Here is a 15001-nt window from a genome sequence, read left to right as displayed (position 1 = left end):
AGTACTGCCTAGTAGATGATGATTTATACGATGATGGAAATACTCTATACATGGGCTGTTCAAGAGTAATCACTAGTCACATGTGACTCCGGAGTACTTGAAATATGACTCGTACAGTTGAGGAAGGTAATATTTAATTTTGTTTAATTAATTTCAGATAGCCACATGTGGCCACTCGCTACCTCATTGGACATTGTAGTTCTAGCAAAAACACTGAATATTCTAATATAGTCTCCTTCATTTTTGAGTATAGATTATAATATGTCCATCCTACCAGGCACAGGTAGAATTTTTGAAAAAAAAATTAGTAGATTCTTTTTTTTTAAGTTTATTTATTTATTTTGAGAGAGAGAAAGAGAGAGCAGGGGAGGCGCAGAGAGAGAGGATCCCAAGGAGGCCCTGACACAGGGCTTGAAATCATGAACTGTGAGGTCATGACTTGAGCTGAACCCAAGAGTCAGACACTTAACTGACTGAGCCACCAGTTTTTGGGGCACCCGCAATTTTTTTTCAATTTTTAAAGATTATTTATGGAATGGATTTCCATGGTTTCATGCTAATTATCTTCATTTTGTTTTTATTAAACCAGTTTTAAATTGGAATTAGTCATATCTTTGCTTAGAAATTATGCCCCTCGAGCTTCCATACTCAGGACATATGTCAAGAAATGATGATATTAGCCCTCTGTCCTGGATTCTGTGTGTTATCTTGGAAATAGTAGATAGAGTTTCTTTGTTACATTTTTAAAAACCAGTTAAACTTTGGTTCTATTTTAGGCAATTAAAAGAAAACATAAATACTTCTAGGCGTAAAGAATCTAGCACTGGAGGTACCTCGGCAAAAATAAGGACTAAATTCTCCAGGCACAGTGGTTTTCTTCATGGATTAAGTTTTAAAGTAACAATAATGAAGGAAGTACTATACATATTTTATAGCTGAAACTCAATCAGATTTCATACCAAGCTTAAGCCCCACTTATCACCACTCTTCTCTAGTACCCAAAGACATTTCATTCATACTGGGACATCCCCCTTCTAAAAACAGACAAAAGTCAAAATCATCCTATCTCTTAAAAAAAAATCCAACACTTCTATTTCCCTAAGGTCCAGCTATTCAAAGTTCTCATAGGAAAAGAAGCATGAGCGCAGAACAGAAGTTTTCATGTTGTGTTCTACCTTCTTCCCTCTGCCCCATCCCCCCTTTGTTTATTCCTGGATAGTTGTTAATGAGCATCATAACAATAGTACAGAAAATAAACCAGTGACTAGATCACTCAAGACTTCCTTAAAGAAAAAGAAAAAAGCATCCTGTTGTTTTAACTTATTAATTTCCCCAATTTATAACAATAAGCCTTATCTGTCATCCATGGCAAGTGACTCTTGGTATTACATGTTTTATTATAAATGTCTCCTTTTTTACCCTCTTTTCCATAAATAAATTCTGCTCTGTAACTAATCTATATGCTATTTTTATAACCAGTCCTGTTGCACCTTATTCTCTGAAAAATCTTAAAACCCAAATGTTAAAAATCATCTTAGGCAATATTTTGATAACTGACTTTTACTATACCATGCAATTGTAAAGATTAGATATGGTTCTGTAATATTTCAAAACTTACAAAGCCTTTCCAAGTGCACAAATGGAGTAGTTAGAATAGCTCCAAAGAAAGACAAGTGTAAGGAGGAGGATAATTTTCCTAGTGTAATATGGTGGTTAGGATCAGGATCTGTGGACGTCACATAGACCACAATTCCCATGCTGACTTCCTAGCTGTGTTATCCTAACCAAGCACTCAGTCTTTCTAAAATTTCATTTAAATCTGTAAAGTGAGGATACCTCATAGAGAGCTAAGGGGGAACTGACTAGCTAATATATGTAAAGTTCTTAATCCAAGGTCTGATGCATAAGAACCACTCAATCAATGTTAGTATTTGTCACGGCTGCCGTGTACAATTGTGCAGGAGAGCAAGTAGGAACTGAAATCTTGCCTCTTCCCCTTGCCAAGACATCTGCTCCGACACTGGCCTGCAGGACAAAGAGGCAATCTTAACTAATGTTCCCAAGCCATTTACCTGCAGGGTGGTGTCTGTCCTAAGTGGCACCCTTTTCCAAATTGCACGTGGCTAGTTGAAGCCCTGGTCAGGGTTGATGAAGGTGACATTCTCTCCATCACCACTACACAGTCAGGCAATGGTAGGAAAATAGATCTAGATCTAGACTTCTAAAGCCCAGGCTTCTGACCCCAAATTTAGTTGTTTTTCTATAATACCCCTTTGCCTTTCTGTATTCTCAAATGAAGGATGCCTATGAAAGTGTTTTGCGTGAAACAAAAATGTTACTTAAATGTTAGCTGCTATTTAAATCTTGCATTACTCATCAAGGTACCATCTTAGTTCTTATATGACTCAAAAGGATATGGTGTGGATTCAGGAAAAACTGTCATTGCAAAATGTGGTAGAATTAAGATTTATTTCTGCCACTAGGAGCCTGGAGACACAAGCATCAATGGTTATGCTAATGAAGCAGGTGTGTTAGCAGAGCTCTACTGAAGTAAGAGGCTAGAATGACAGAGGACAGTTGGTCTGGGTGTGAAGAACCTGCTGTTACCAATAAGATATCATGTGGCAGAAGCGACTTTGCTCTTTGGAGGCGGACCCAGATCTTGTCCTAGCACTTTTTCTCTCTGCTGAGAAAAAGATACTGGAAAACACAAAATAAATTCATTCTGCTCCCCCCAAAAACATCATCTTTAAAGCGAACCAAGTTCAATCTACTTTGTAAGTTTGTTTAAAATCTTTAGTTAAACTCACAAAGTTCAATTAAACATGTTTAAAATTCTGCTTCTAAAGTCAGACCCCAAAGGGTGTTTTGCGGTTTATGGTTTTGCTGGACCTGAGAGGATTCACTAGTAGAAAAATCCTTCCTGCTTGGAGGTCTTAAAATTGAAGAGCTGGAGAAATGCTCTAGTGTGGCAATGACACTAGGTTTGCCACTAGTTACACGTGGCTACAGGACACTTGAAATGGGGCCAGTGCACATTGAGATGTACTGTGAATGTAAACTACACCAGATGTGCAGAGCAACCCCCCAATCGATATCTCATTAATAATTTTTACATTGGCTACATGTTGGAATGGTAATGTTTTGGATATACTAGGCTAAATAAAAGATTTTATTAAAATTGGGGCACCTGGGTGGCTTAGTTGCTTAAGTGTCTGACTCTTGTTCTCAGCCTAGGTCTTGATCTCAGGGTCGTGAGTTCAAGCCCCATGTTGGGCTTCTGTGTTGGGCGTGGAGCCTACTTTAAAAAAAAGATACCATTAAAATTAATTTTACCTGTTCCTTTTTAATTTTCCAGGGTGGCTATAAAGAAATTTAAAGTTCCAAATGTGGTTTGCATTATATTTCTTTTAGATGGTGCTTCTCTGGACAATGTATAGATTTGGAGAGACACATTTATTAGGTTTTAAAATCAAAATCATTGCTACCTAAGCATCACAAGAATGCTTTGAACATATAGGAATTATGCTATTATTTTAAAATCCCAACCACTGTGTTGGACCGAAGTGTTGCTGAAGCTCTCCAAACAATGCCATCATGCCAGGAAAATGTTTCCTTCCTGTTGTCATTGTTTTCCCATGAGACCAAGTGAAAGTTTAAAATAATGCATTTTAGATAAAATAATTATGCTATTTTTCTGTAAGTTGAAGCAGGAAAGAGAAATTGATAACTATAATGTCAAGTAACAGAAAACTAATTTTCCATAATTTTGTTATCTAACTATACGAACAATAATTACAGAGGCAGATGTTTCAGTTAAAAATTGCTACTTTGGTTCATTTCAAATGAACTCATTTTTAATTCATCAGGCATGAGACAAAGCATAATCTTAAAGCATCAAGTTAGATTGTAGAAGCGTCCAGTGCTGAGAAGTGGAACACGTAGCTTTATGTTGTACACAGCACCATCTGCTGGACAAATCTGTTAACAATTTTGAAAAATTCTGGAGGAAAAAGTAAAAACAACTTAACCAAATGAAGATTATGTTAGGGTGTCAAAACACAAAAAGCATACCAAAAACTATCAGTTAAACCCTTCAGCCTGTTGCCATAAAACTCATTTTAAATCAGTTGCTTGATACCTACCATAGTGCAAAAGGAAGGGAAATAGAACAGCTACCCCAAACCAGCTAGCTGGGAAATGAGAATGGGACCAAGCCAAATAAACATTAACCACACCGAGCCTTATATGTGCCTGTGTAAATGGATTTGCCAGCATTTACATCTTTTTATAAAACATTAGTAGGTCAAAATAATGATGTCAGATGCCCTGACCCACTTGTCAGACAGAATGGGGCTCTTGGCCTTCTGAGGACAGGGAAGCAAGGCTGAGAGATTGGGTGCAAGCTTTTATGACCTTTAGTGCAGATGAGAATGGAGGCCAGGGTGCCAGACACAGCAGGTCTAGGGCCCTTGGAGTTCGTTGTGCTTCTGTATCTGCTGCACATGCTGGGTTACTGATTTATGGTGTTCAGCTTTAAAGAATTATATACGATCCTGATTTTGAACATGGGATTATATTATTTGTTTTTTGCCTTCATATCGTAGTAATGGTTTAAACAAAGGGTTGAAGAAAGTGCCATAATGGAGCTAATTGCCTGAAAGCCATGCCTTTTTATTTACATAAGTGGAAAACTAAACAAATGTGGAAGAACATTTTCCTGGAAAAAATACATAGAGAAGCCAATGCATAGAATATAAAGTTTCTGCAATCCTGGAGGAAACCCTTATAATGATTATTCCAGCATGAGCAAACACTCCCTAACTTCTCTTCCAGAAAGCCTTCCCTAAACCCCAGACTAGGTTAGATCCACCTGGTAAATATGTCCACAACATCTGGCCTGTCTTCTTCCGTAACAAGCAACTTTGAACTTTGCTATCTTCCATGATGTACGGTAAAGTCCCTGTGGACAGGGACTTGGCTTGACTTGTTGACAGCCATATTCCCAGTGCATGTAGCAGCTCTTGGCACAGTATTGTCACCACACCATAACTTGTTGAATGAATGGAAAAACAAATGCTTTGTATCCAAGCCTGTGTCCCCACTCTTGATGATACATTTCCTTAATAATTCAGTGACCTATACCCAAGAGAGAAAGCAACTTTCTAAAGGAAGGGGTGCCACAACCAAATGAGGAGAGGTGGTCTGCATGGGAGGGAAAGGACACAAAATGATTAGAAATTAGTTTTCAAAAAATAATTTTAAAATATAATTGTCAGAAATTGTATGGATTGCTAAAACCGGAGGGGAAAACAAATAGATAATTCATTGTTTCTAGACAATCATCATTAGCTCTTAATGCATTGTACAAATCTGAATAACAAAGAAGATCCTTACCTTGCACAAAGATGTAAAATAATGCTGATCGAGACAGATATAAAGTGCATACTGGAACTGAATAAGAATAGGAGTTAAATTTCTAAAATTGTACCTGTACATGGGACCTCTCTGTAATCTTTGCAATTTCTCATGAATTTATAATTATTTCAAAATAAAAGTTGGACAAAATTGGAGAGGTTTCTATTATGTTTACATTGAGGAAGAAGGATCAAGTTGTATCATTTGGGTTTTTTTTTCCCTGCAACTTCTTGGACAGACTTATTACAAAAGTTGCATATTCAGATGAAGCTGAATTTGAATTCCGAGGAGATGAACGTCTATGATTTCCTGAAATATTTGACTGAATATATTACAAGTGCCCTGGTGTTCCATATATTCTATAGCCAGAGTTGAATGTTACAGACTTGTCTTTTATTTCCTTCATTTCTCCCAATTTATTTATAAATTCTTATATTTAATACTTTGTAATTAGTGAAACTTTATTTTGAAAACTGGAATGAAATTAAAATGACAGCAATTAAGATTCATACACCGTAGAGATATAGACATAATGTGGTGTTGTTGTTGTTGTTGTTGTTGTTGTTGTTGTTTAATCCAACCTTAGATCTGCCACAGATTGGTTTTCTGTTTCTCCTCTATTCCAAAGCTGTATGACCTTGGAAAGAATAAGTAGCTTGAATTATTACATGAACAGAACTGTGCTGGTGGCTTTATATCATTTATTTGTCATATCTACCCCAGAGGACGCTTTTCTTATCCTGATCTTACTGACAAGGAACATTAAGGCTCAGAGTTCAGGAACTTATCCAAAGTCCAAGCTCACTGGTTGGAGAGTTAGATTTGAGCCCAAGGCAACTGTCTCCAGTGACTTCCCAGAGAACCATCCTGGCTAGCTTGCCCTTTTGAAATCTAACATTGTAGGCCTCAGTTTCCCCCCACACCTCATATCAAATTCTCCTTTCTTAGAGGATCATGCTGAGCAGAATATTCACCTGACTAAAAATTAAACTCTAGGTACAGAAATCATCCTTTGTGAAAATTTGAGGTTGTATTCAAGAAAACAAGGTTGTTTTCAGAAAACAAATTTGGTGTAGGAAAAAGAATCATGGTCCCATCTGACCAAGTTATCTAGATATTTAATCATGTGCATGTAAGAGTGAGGCAAAACTAATCAAGGATAATCATTTGAAAGCTTTAAGATTAACCCATTTAGTGGGAACATGATTTCACTCCTGTTATTTATGCTTCATTGTACGATAATCTCCGTAACCATTTATATTCACAAAGCATTTTTTGATTCTTCTTGCTCTGTTGCAAAATCTCAGTTACAGAGAAAGCTGGCCCACCTTTTACAAATAAAGAAACTGAGTTACAAGGTGCTTGAGAAATTTATCATTAATCAGTGAAGTAAGAAAACTGTAGAACATTAGTTTCCATTTATTGCACAGCAGAAAGTGCCACTGTAATCAGAGCTTTCTGCTCATAGAGCAAGCCAACAAGAAGGGACATCACCTTCTGGATCAGGGTATCTGCATATCTGTCCATTACTCATCCATTTATCACCTACCACCCCTGTGCCAGGTAATCTGCAAATACATTGTGTTAAATCATGGTTGAAGTCCATGTCTGTGTGACTTCATCCCTTCTCCCTGACCCTGTTCCTAGACCTAGGTTCTAAGCTCCAAAGCAGACAGGTCACTTTGGACAGGTCACTTATTCTCTTTGAACTTCACACACCCTCTTTACCAAATGTTTTGTGGGACAAATAGTAACTGACTTGCCAGAAAGCAGACATTCAGTGAGTGTAAATTGTAACATTCCTCCTGACCAAGGCTACCTGTTTCAGAACTCATCTCTTTCTTTTCCCTTAATCGTGTGTGTGTGTGTGTGTGTGTGTGTGTGTGTGTGTGTATGAGAGAGAGAGAGAGAGAGAGAGAGAGAGAGAGAGAGAGAAAACTTTACTAGTAACAGATTAAACAGAGAAAGAGAGGGGGTTTTAGGGTCTTTTCATAGTCTATCAATCACCCTGAAAGGTAAGAAGCTCTTTATTTTTATGTCATTTTCTCCTTTAATTCTATAGGTATGGAGTGGTTTAGTAAATTTTTTTAAGCCATTTAAAAGTAATGGATAGGGGCACCTGGGTGACTCAGTGGGTTAAGCGTCTGACTCTTGATTTCAGATCAGGTCATGATCTCACAGTTTGTGGGTTCAAGTCCCACATTGGGCTCTGGGCTGACGACTCAAAGCCTGCTTGGGATTCTCTCTCTCTGCTCCTCCCCCATTGTCTCTCTCTCTTTCTCTCTCTCTCTCTCAAATAAATAAACTTAAAAAAAAACAGTAATGGATATTATTGCCTCATAAGCTCCTCTTCTCATATTGAACCATCCTTGCAATGTTTTTCATAAGATCCTATTGGCATGTTTTTCACAATTTGGGTTCTGAGTCTGTAGGGACAAACATAGGGTGAAGTCTAAGACTTTGCTTCCCAGACATGTCAAGTCATAAAGTCACCTGAATTGACTGTGAAAAACAGCTTTTCAGGTTCCACTCCTGGCCTACCAAGTCAGAATCTCCAGGAGAGAAACCTAGGAATCTGTGCTTTTAATAGATAGCTCTGGTGATCTTGCCAGATCTTGCAAGATCTTATGATCTTGCCAGATTGGAGCACACACAAGCTGGGTTTTCTGTGGGTATGAATAGGACACAGGCATCATATCTGTAGGTTATTTTCTTGGTTTTATCTATGGAAAGGATAGGAGCATAGCAAAGATTCTTGGTTCTATATTCCTGCTTCTCTAACCTAATAATAGACCATTTTAAAATCTGAATACAGGGGTGTCTGGGTGGTTCAATCAGTTGAGCATCCAACTTTTGATTTCAGCTCAGGTCATGATCCCAGGGTTGTGGGATCAACCCCTGTGTTGGGCCTCACACTGAGCATGGCACATGGCACTTTCTTAAGATTCTCTTTCCTTCTGCCCTGCCCCCCTGCTCACATTCTTTCTCTCTCTGTCTCTAAAGAAAAAGAAATCTGAGTACAAGTATATTCAGTCCTGGAAAGAATATTGACATTATTCATATATACATAATTAGACCTTATTGCTATTTGCCTGGAAATGTGACTTTTCTGGCATACTTTTTTAGTTTGCAACACAGAACTTTTCAGAAGAGTTTGATATTCTCATAAGTTTTCAATTCCCTTTGGATAAACGTCTATTAAGTAAACAGTAATTTCTCTTATAAACACATGGACATAATAAAATTTACTGTGGATTAAAGAGTAGGAAGACAAGATCCACTTTTTCTCATACAATTTTTGTAAAAAATTGTTAAAAGAACAAACAATAATCAGTCTACTAAACTATATATATTTTAAAGCAAGATTTTTTGTTTAATTTTGAAAAAGAGAGAGAGTGTGTGTTTGTGTGTTCAAGTGGGGGAGGGTCAGAGAGAGAGGGAGAGAGAGAATCCCAAGCAGGCTCCATGCTGTCAGTGCAGAGCCTGATGCAGGGCTCGATCCCACAAACCATGAGATCATGACCTGAGCAGAAATTAAAAGAGTTGGATGCTCAACCGACTGAGCCACCCAGACACCCCTTAAAGCAAGACTTACAGAATTATGCAGTTATTTGGTATGAAAAGTGTGAGTCTCTATTAATTCCCAGTGATGTCTTTGTTCAGTGGATACTAGTTGAATACCTGCCATGGGCCAAGCCTCAATATCAAACCTCATTTAATTTAACGTAATTTTACTGTGGTTACTTCACATTTTATGAAAAGAAAATCTAGTTTTAATATACATTAACAGTTTATCAAAACTATAAATAGAATAAAAAGCCTCGTGATCAGGTGCTTATGATGGACAATATGGCCACAAGTCAGGGCTTCCCAGCTGCTGTGTGTCGACAACTTCCCTCCTCTTTCAGGCCTCTCGAGTCGGCTAAGATCATTTCATTACTGTGTTTCAGTCTCCTTTTTTTAAAAAATTTTTTTTTCAACGTTTATTTATTTTTGGGACAGAGAGAGACAGAGCATGAACGGGGGAGGGGCAGAGAGAGAGGGAGACACAGAATCGGAAACAGGCTCCAGGCTCTGAGCCATCAGCCCAGAGCCTGACGCGGGGCTCGAACTCACGGACCGCGAGATCGTGACCTGGCTGAAGTCGGACGCTTAACCGACTGCGCCACCCAGGCGCCCCTCAGTCTCCTTTTTTTAAAGCAAGAAATAGAGAAAATGTGTTTGAGTTGCATCCACATTAAAATTTTAATAATCTGTTATATTATTGATTATATCATTTTATTATTTAATACTAGTATTAGTATTATTACCATGTAATAATACACAAGCATACACTCATTATTATATATATTATTATTTTCCTTTTCTCTTTCCCTGTCCCCTAAATTTTATGTAAATTATATGAATTTATACATCAACATGTAAAGATGTGATTAGTCGATTGTTATCACATTTTTTGGTGACTTTTCCATTTAATATGGCTTGGAGATATACATATTAAAACATATACTTCTAGCCCATTCTTTTTAATACTGCACTGTATTCCATAGTATGAATCTATCATAATTTATTTAACCTTTGTCCTATATGATGACCAGTAAGATCTTGTGATCGATTTTCAGGCCATATGAATTACATAGTAATATTACTGTTCTTCACTTCTTCCTCTTGTCTCTTCATGTTTACCCACTGTGCACATGATTTATTGTCTAACTTATGCAGCTATCCCAACATGTAATAGCCTAGCCTTCAACTGTAGCTCTTAGAGAGTATGCTTCTTTTTATAAACCAGTATTTAAATATTTTTTGTAGTCTTCACCTTTGTATTCACTTTTATTCTCAGAAAAAAAAGTTCAAAAGGAACGATTATCTTTTCTCCATTTCATCATGCAGAGGCCTGGGCATCTGAGTAATTTAGGAGGGCAGTATGTGTATATGATCCTGTTTAAGGAATGGTGCATGGGGATTCTGATGTCCAAAATTTGCACAGTAGTTGTTTCTTTGGGGTGAGGCTTATATATTTTTTAATATTTATTTATTTTTGAGAGAGAGAGAGAGAGAGAGAGTGGGGGGGGGGTGGGGACAGAGAACCCAGCCTCTGTGCTGATGACAGAGAACCCAATGCAGGGCTCAAACTCACAAACCACAAGACCATGACCTGAGCCAAAGTCGGAAGCTCAGCTGACTGAGCCACGTAAGCACCCCGAGGCTTATCTTTAAAATACCTGTTAAAGAGCAGCCTGGGTGACTCAGTCAGTTAAGCTTCCGACTTCAGCTCAGGTCATGATCTCATGGTCTGTGAGTTCGAGCCCCACGTCAGGCTCTGTGCTGACAGCTCAGAGCCTGGAGCCTGTTTCAGATTCTGTGTCTCCCTCTCTCTCTGACCCTCCCCCATTCATGCTCTGTCTCTGTCTCTGTCTCAAAAATAAATAAAACGTTAAAAAAAATTTTTAAATACAACAGTGGAGGTCAATAATTATGCAAGTTTTAATGATGATGGAAAAATTGGGTCAATTTCAGAGTGGGTACAACACAGAGTGTTCCTGAACCACTGGCAAATCCTAAAAGATGTTATAAGTCGAGTGTGGAGTAAGAACCTGAGCTTTTCCATTTACCGCTCATCGGCTGCATCTGAGATGGACACACTCACTTTATATTTGGGGTGGCTTTCGTTCTTTATCAAAGGCAATATGGCAGAGTGTGGCCTGGCTGCCTCTGCTACATAAAGCGGCCATTCTTCCCAGTCCATTGCTATTGTAGTTTCCAGGGGTGATACAGCTGTCTCTCCCTTAACTCCTCACAAATGTGCGTGCACATACCTGCAACACACACACACACACACACACACACACACATACACACACACACACAGCTAAGAATGCATGTTGCCCCGAGTCCCCCAAAAGGTGCCTCACTGCCTCTGGTATGTCCAGCTTGAACTTGAGTAAACTTCATGCTCACAGGATACACAGCTTGTTACATGTGGAGTCAGGAAATCTTTCTTGTTTGAAGGATGTAATTTCACGGTGGGGTCTTCTTATATTGCTCGCACTGTGTGGAGTCCCAGGCTATTTCTGAAGAACATAATCACAAGTTTGAGACCAAGGTGAACAATGTCTGCTTAGCTGCAGCTGATCGGATGCACAGCAACTGAAACTAATCATCAGAATTTCTCAGTTGCCACATGAATTATGAACTCTGGGAATTCAGACTTTCAAAAAGAAGCCAAATCATGGGAAGGGAAATATATCCTCTCTGGATGGAAAACTTATCCATCCAGTTTTGTCAATTGCTGAATAGCTGAACGCCCCCCCCCCCACACCACCCAAGAATATTTTCCTGAGCGAGCTCTTTGGTTCCTTCCTGTTTTTCTATATTAACCTTTTTAAAAAAAATTATTTGCCTTTGTTTTCTGTTATTTTCTTTCACTAAAAACTCAATATTTAGATTTGGATGGAGCAGAGGAGAAGCAGATGGTTAGGAAACCACACGGACCAAATTCTAGTTCCATTTGTGATCTGAGTGGAACCCTATCTGTCTCCTATTTGACAATTTGGTGTTCCCACCTCAGAGTTTGGTGGGTAATCTGTAAAATGAGAAGATGTCACTGATCCAATTACCTAACCATTCATCTTCCCTTTCTATAAATTTCTATTCAGAATAAGCTGTGATCTCAGCCCTGTGTATCTGATGAAGGAGGCAGACATGTTCGTAGTTAAAAAATGGTAGGACCTGTTCTGTATGTGTCAGAGGTATGAACAGAGGCTTATGTGAGTAACAACAAAGACAAAACCAACACCTCTCCCTGAGGTTTGAGACTTTCCCCTTTATTTTGTAACAAGACCATCCCAGCTATGTGAACCCAAAGGTACTCCCCCATCCCCTTCTTAGCTCCTCACCTTCAACCCCATCTCCCAGGCCTCAGAAGTGACCAGTACTAATACTAGAATGTTTCTTCTACAGATTTCTCTTATAAAAGTATACAGATGTGCAGATTAGAGTTTTCCCTAAAATGGAGCAGACTTTGCATTTTTTTTTTTTTTTTTTTTTTTTTTTTTTTGTGCATCTTGCTTCTGTGCTCACTTTCTGTGCTTTATACTAGTCAGTCATTACCTGCCTGGCACCCTCACATCTCACCCCTACTGCCACCTTCTCAGAGAGGTGTTTGCTGTTGGGGATCATCATATTGAAATAGCCTCTCCCGCCCAACCCCCACTCCAGGCAAGGTGTGGCGGAAGAGCGAGGTCTCCATGTAACTGTTTTATTATAATACATCTAGATAAGTTTTAAATTTTTGTAAGAGAAATTCTCCCTTACAAATCTACTTTTCCAAAATACTCTTGGCTAGTCTCAAATATTTATTTTGTATCATGTTTAAATAAGTATTTCCATGTAAATTATCAAGTTTGAACATTTTAATATGCATTTTTCTGACCAGTTTTCAGCTTCTGTGACTTGCCTACTTATAATATTTTGCTGTTTTCAATTGGCTTGTCTGTCATCTTCTTCTCAACTTGTAGCTGCCATTGATACTGAGCATATCAATCCATTATTTGCCATGTGTGACTATTACCTTTCCTTTTGTCTTTTAAGCTTACTATTTTTGCCATAGAAAACTTTGCATTTTTATAGCCAAAACTATCTTTTAGGCTTCTGGGTTTCCAGTTTTAAATATAAAAATTTCTCCTAACTAAGGCTGAGACATATTCTCTTGATTGTTTTATGGTAATATTTTAATTTTTTTAAGTAGTTAAGTCTCTCATCCAGCTGGAATTTATATTTATATGTGATAAAATATAGTGAATTATCTCTGTTCTGCCAAATAGATTTTCAATTATGTCAGTACCATCTTAAATCAGCCATCTTTCCCCCACTGATTTGAAGTTTAAATATATGACTTTGATTTAAATATATTCATTTAAATATATAATATATAATACATAAAAGTTGATATATATGCATTTATATATATACCACATATGTGTGTATACATATATAAATTTAAATCTATTTCTTGCTCTGTGTTTTTATCCCGCTCACCTATTTATCTAATCTTATATATATTCTTATATGTCTCTCCATATAAATTTTATTTTGATACTTCTAGATAACTATTAAAATCTTATAAAGTAAATTCTTCCTCACAAGCCTGTTTTTCCAAAATACTCTTGACTAGTCTCGAATATTTATTTCATATGATTTAAAAAAGCATTTATTTAAATTAAACCTGCCAACATTATGCATCAGATCCGGCTTTTCAAAGAAGACCCATCTGGCTGCCCTGTAGGGAACGAATTGTAGTAAGGAGGGGCGGGTGACAGGGAGATGGCTAGGAGGTGGCTCGGACAGGGGTGGCAGGGCAAAGCCATTTCCACAACCAGATCAGCTGGACTTCGACCTTTCGATGTGATGTTCAAAGAAAAGTGAGTCACGCTATTGGACAGCAGGGCTAGACAAATGTAAATCCTTTTCCAGAGTGAGGACAGACAGGAAGAAGTCAGTTTAGCAGCGCACAGGAGGAAAGAAGATATGTCCATTGTGGATAGGCGGATTGATGCATGAGGGTTATCTGTGGGCAGACAGAAATTGGTGTTGATGATGTTAATCATTTGGGTAATTTAAACATCTTTTAAAAGAGGCTTTCAAATAAAGTGCTAGAGCCTTTTAGACATACTTTAGTCTTTATTCGCTTTCTTATGAGGCCTGACTTTCTTGATTCATTCCTACTTTGGCAGCTGAGGGCAGATTATTGTAAATAATCACAGAATGAGGTATCTCTTCTTACAGAGTAGAGCTCTGTTCAGATGAGGTAAATGCCAGTTTTTGAATATATGTGTTCCTCTTTCATAGAAATATTTTCCTATAAATATTATATATGAATAGCTTGATACTGGCTTTACAAAGCTTCATATTGTTAAGGTCACTATCACTTCCTCTCAATCATAGAAACTGTTTAGACCACTGGATATAAGTAGTATTATCTCTTGAAATTACACTTCAGTTTATCTCCAGGTATTGTGTAGATTGACTTCTCACAGCTTTTTCATTCATTTGTCCTTGCAGAACTTGACAGCCCAGAGGAGCTAGGGAAAAAGCGTATCTGCAGGATCATCACAAAGGACTTCCCCCAGTATTTCGCTGTGGTTTCACGGATTAAGCAGGAAAGCAACCAGATTGGCCCTGAAGGCGGGATTCTGAGCAGCACCACTGTGCCCCTTGTCCAGGCTTCATTCCCAGAGGGTGCTTTAACCAAAAGAATCCGCGTGGGCCTTCAGGTAATGTTCACAAAGACTTGTTTCCTTGGCACATGTAGAGACCATGTGACCATGCTCTGCTCAGAAGACTGTTGTGGTAACTCACCCCAGCGATATTGCTAATCAAAGCAGTGGGCCGGTTTGGGAAGCAGTAACCTAGTTCATGAAGTATAAAGTGAGCTTAGTGGCTTATTAAATAAGGTATGTATTTTAGGGTTTTCTTTTGAAAGTATACCTTGGTTTCTGATGAAAGATTGTTTTGTTAACCATAGGTTACTGGTCTCAGTATGTGCGACAAGAGCACCAAAAGAGCAAATATACCATTAAAG

At 38.1% G+C, this 15001-nt stretch overlaps 1 protein-coding gene across 38 annotated transcripts in view; it reads left to right on the top strand.

Moving 5' to 3' along the window:
• ANK3 (ankyrin 3) overlaps window positions 1–15001 on the top strand; it is a 687904-nt gene that overhangs the window by 616607 nt on the left and 56296 nt on the right. For all 38 annotated transcript variants that reach the window (XM_045437484.1, XM_045437490.1, XM_045437496.1 and 35 more), the window contains one exon: window positions 14482–14693. In XM_045437484.1, coding sequence (XP_045293440.1) covers window positions 14482–14693 — 212 coding nt within the window. The remainder of the gene's footprint in view (window positions 1–14481; window positions 14694–15001) is intronic.

This window comes from Leopardus geoffroyi, chromosome D2 (assembly GCF_018350155.1).
Source record: "Leopardus geoffroyi isolate Oge1 chromosome D2, O.geoffroyi_Oge1_pat1.0, whole genome shotgun sequence".
In the NCBI taxonomy this organism is placed as follows: domain Eukaryota; kingdom Metazoa; phylum Chordata; class Mammalia; order Carnivora; family Felidae; genus Leopardus; species Leopardus geoffroyi.
The sequence above is the reverse complement of the archived record's forward strand: the minus strand, read 5'-3'. Positions and strand labels throughout refer to the sequence as shown.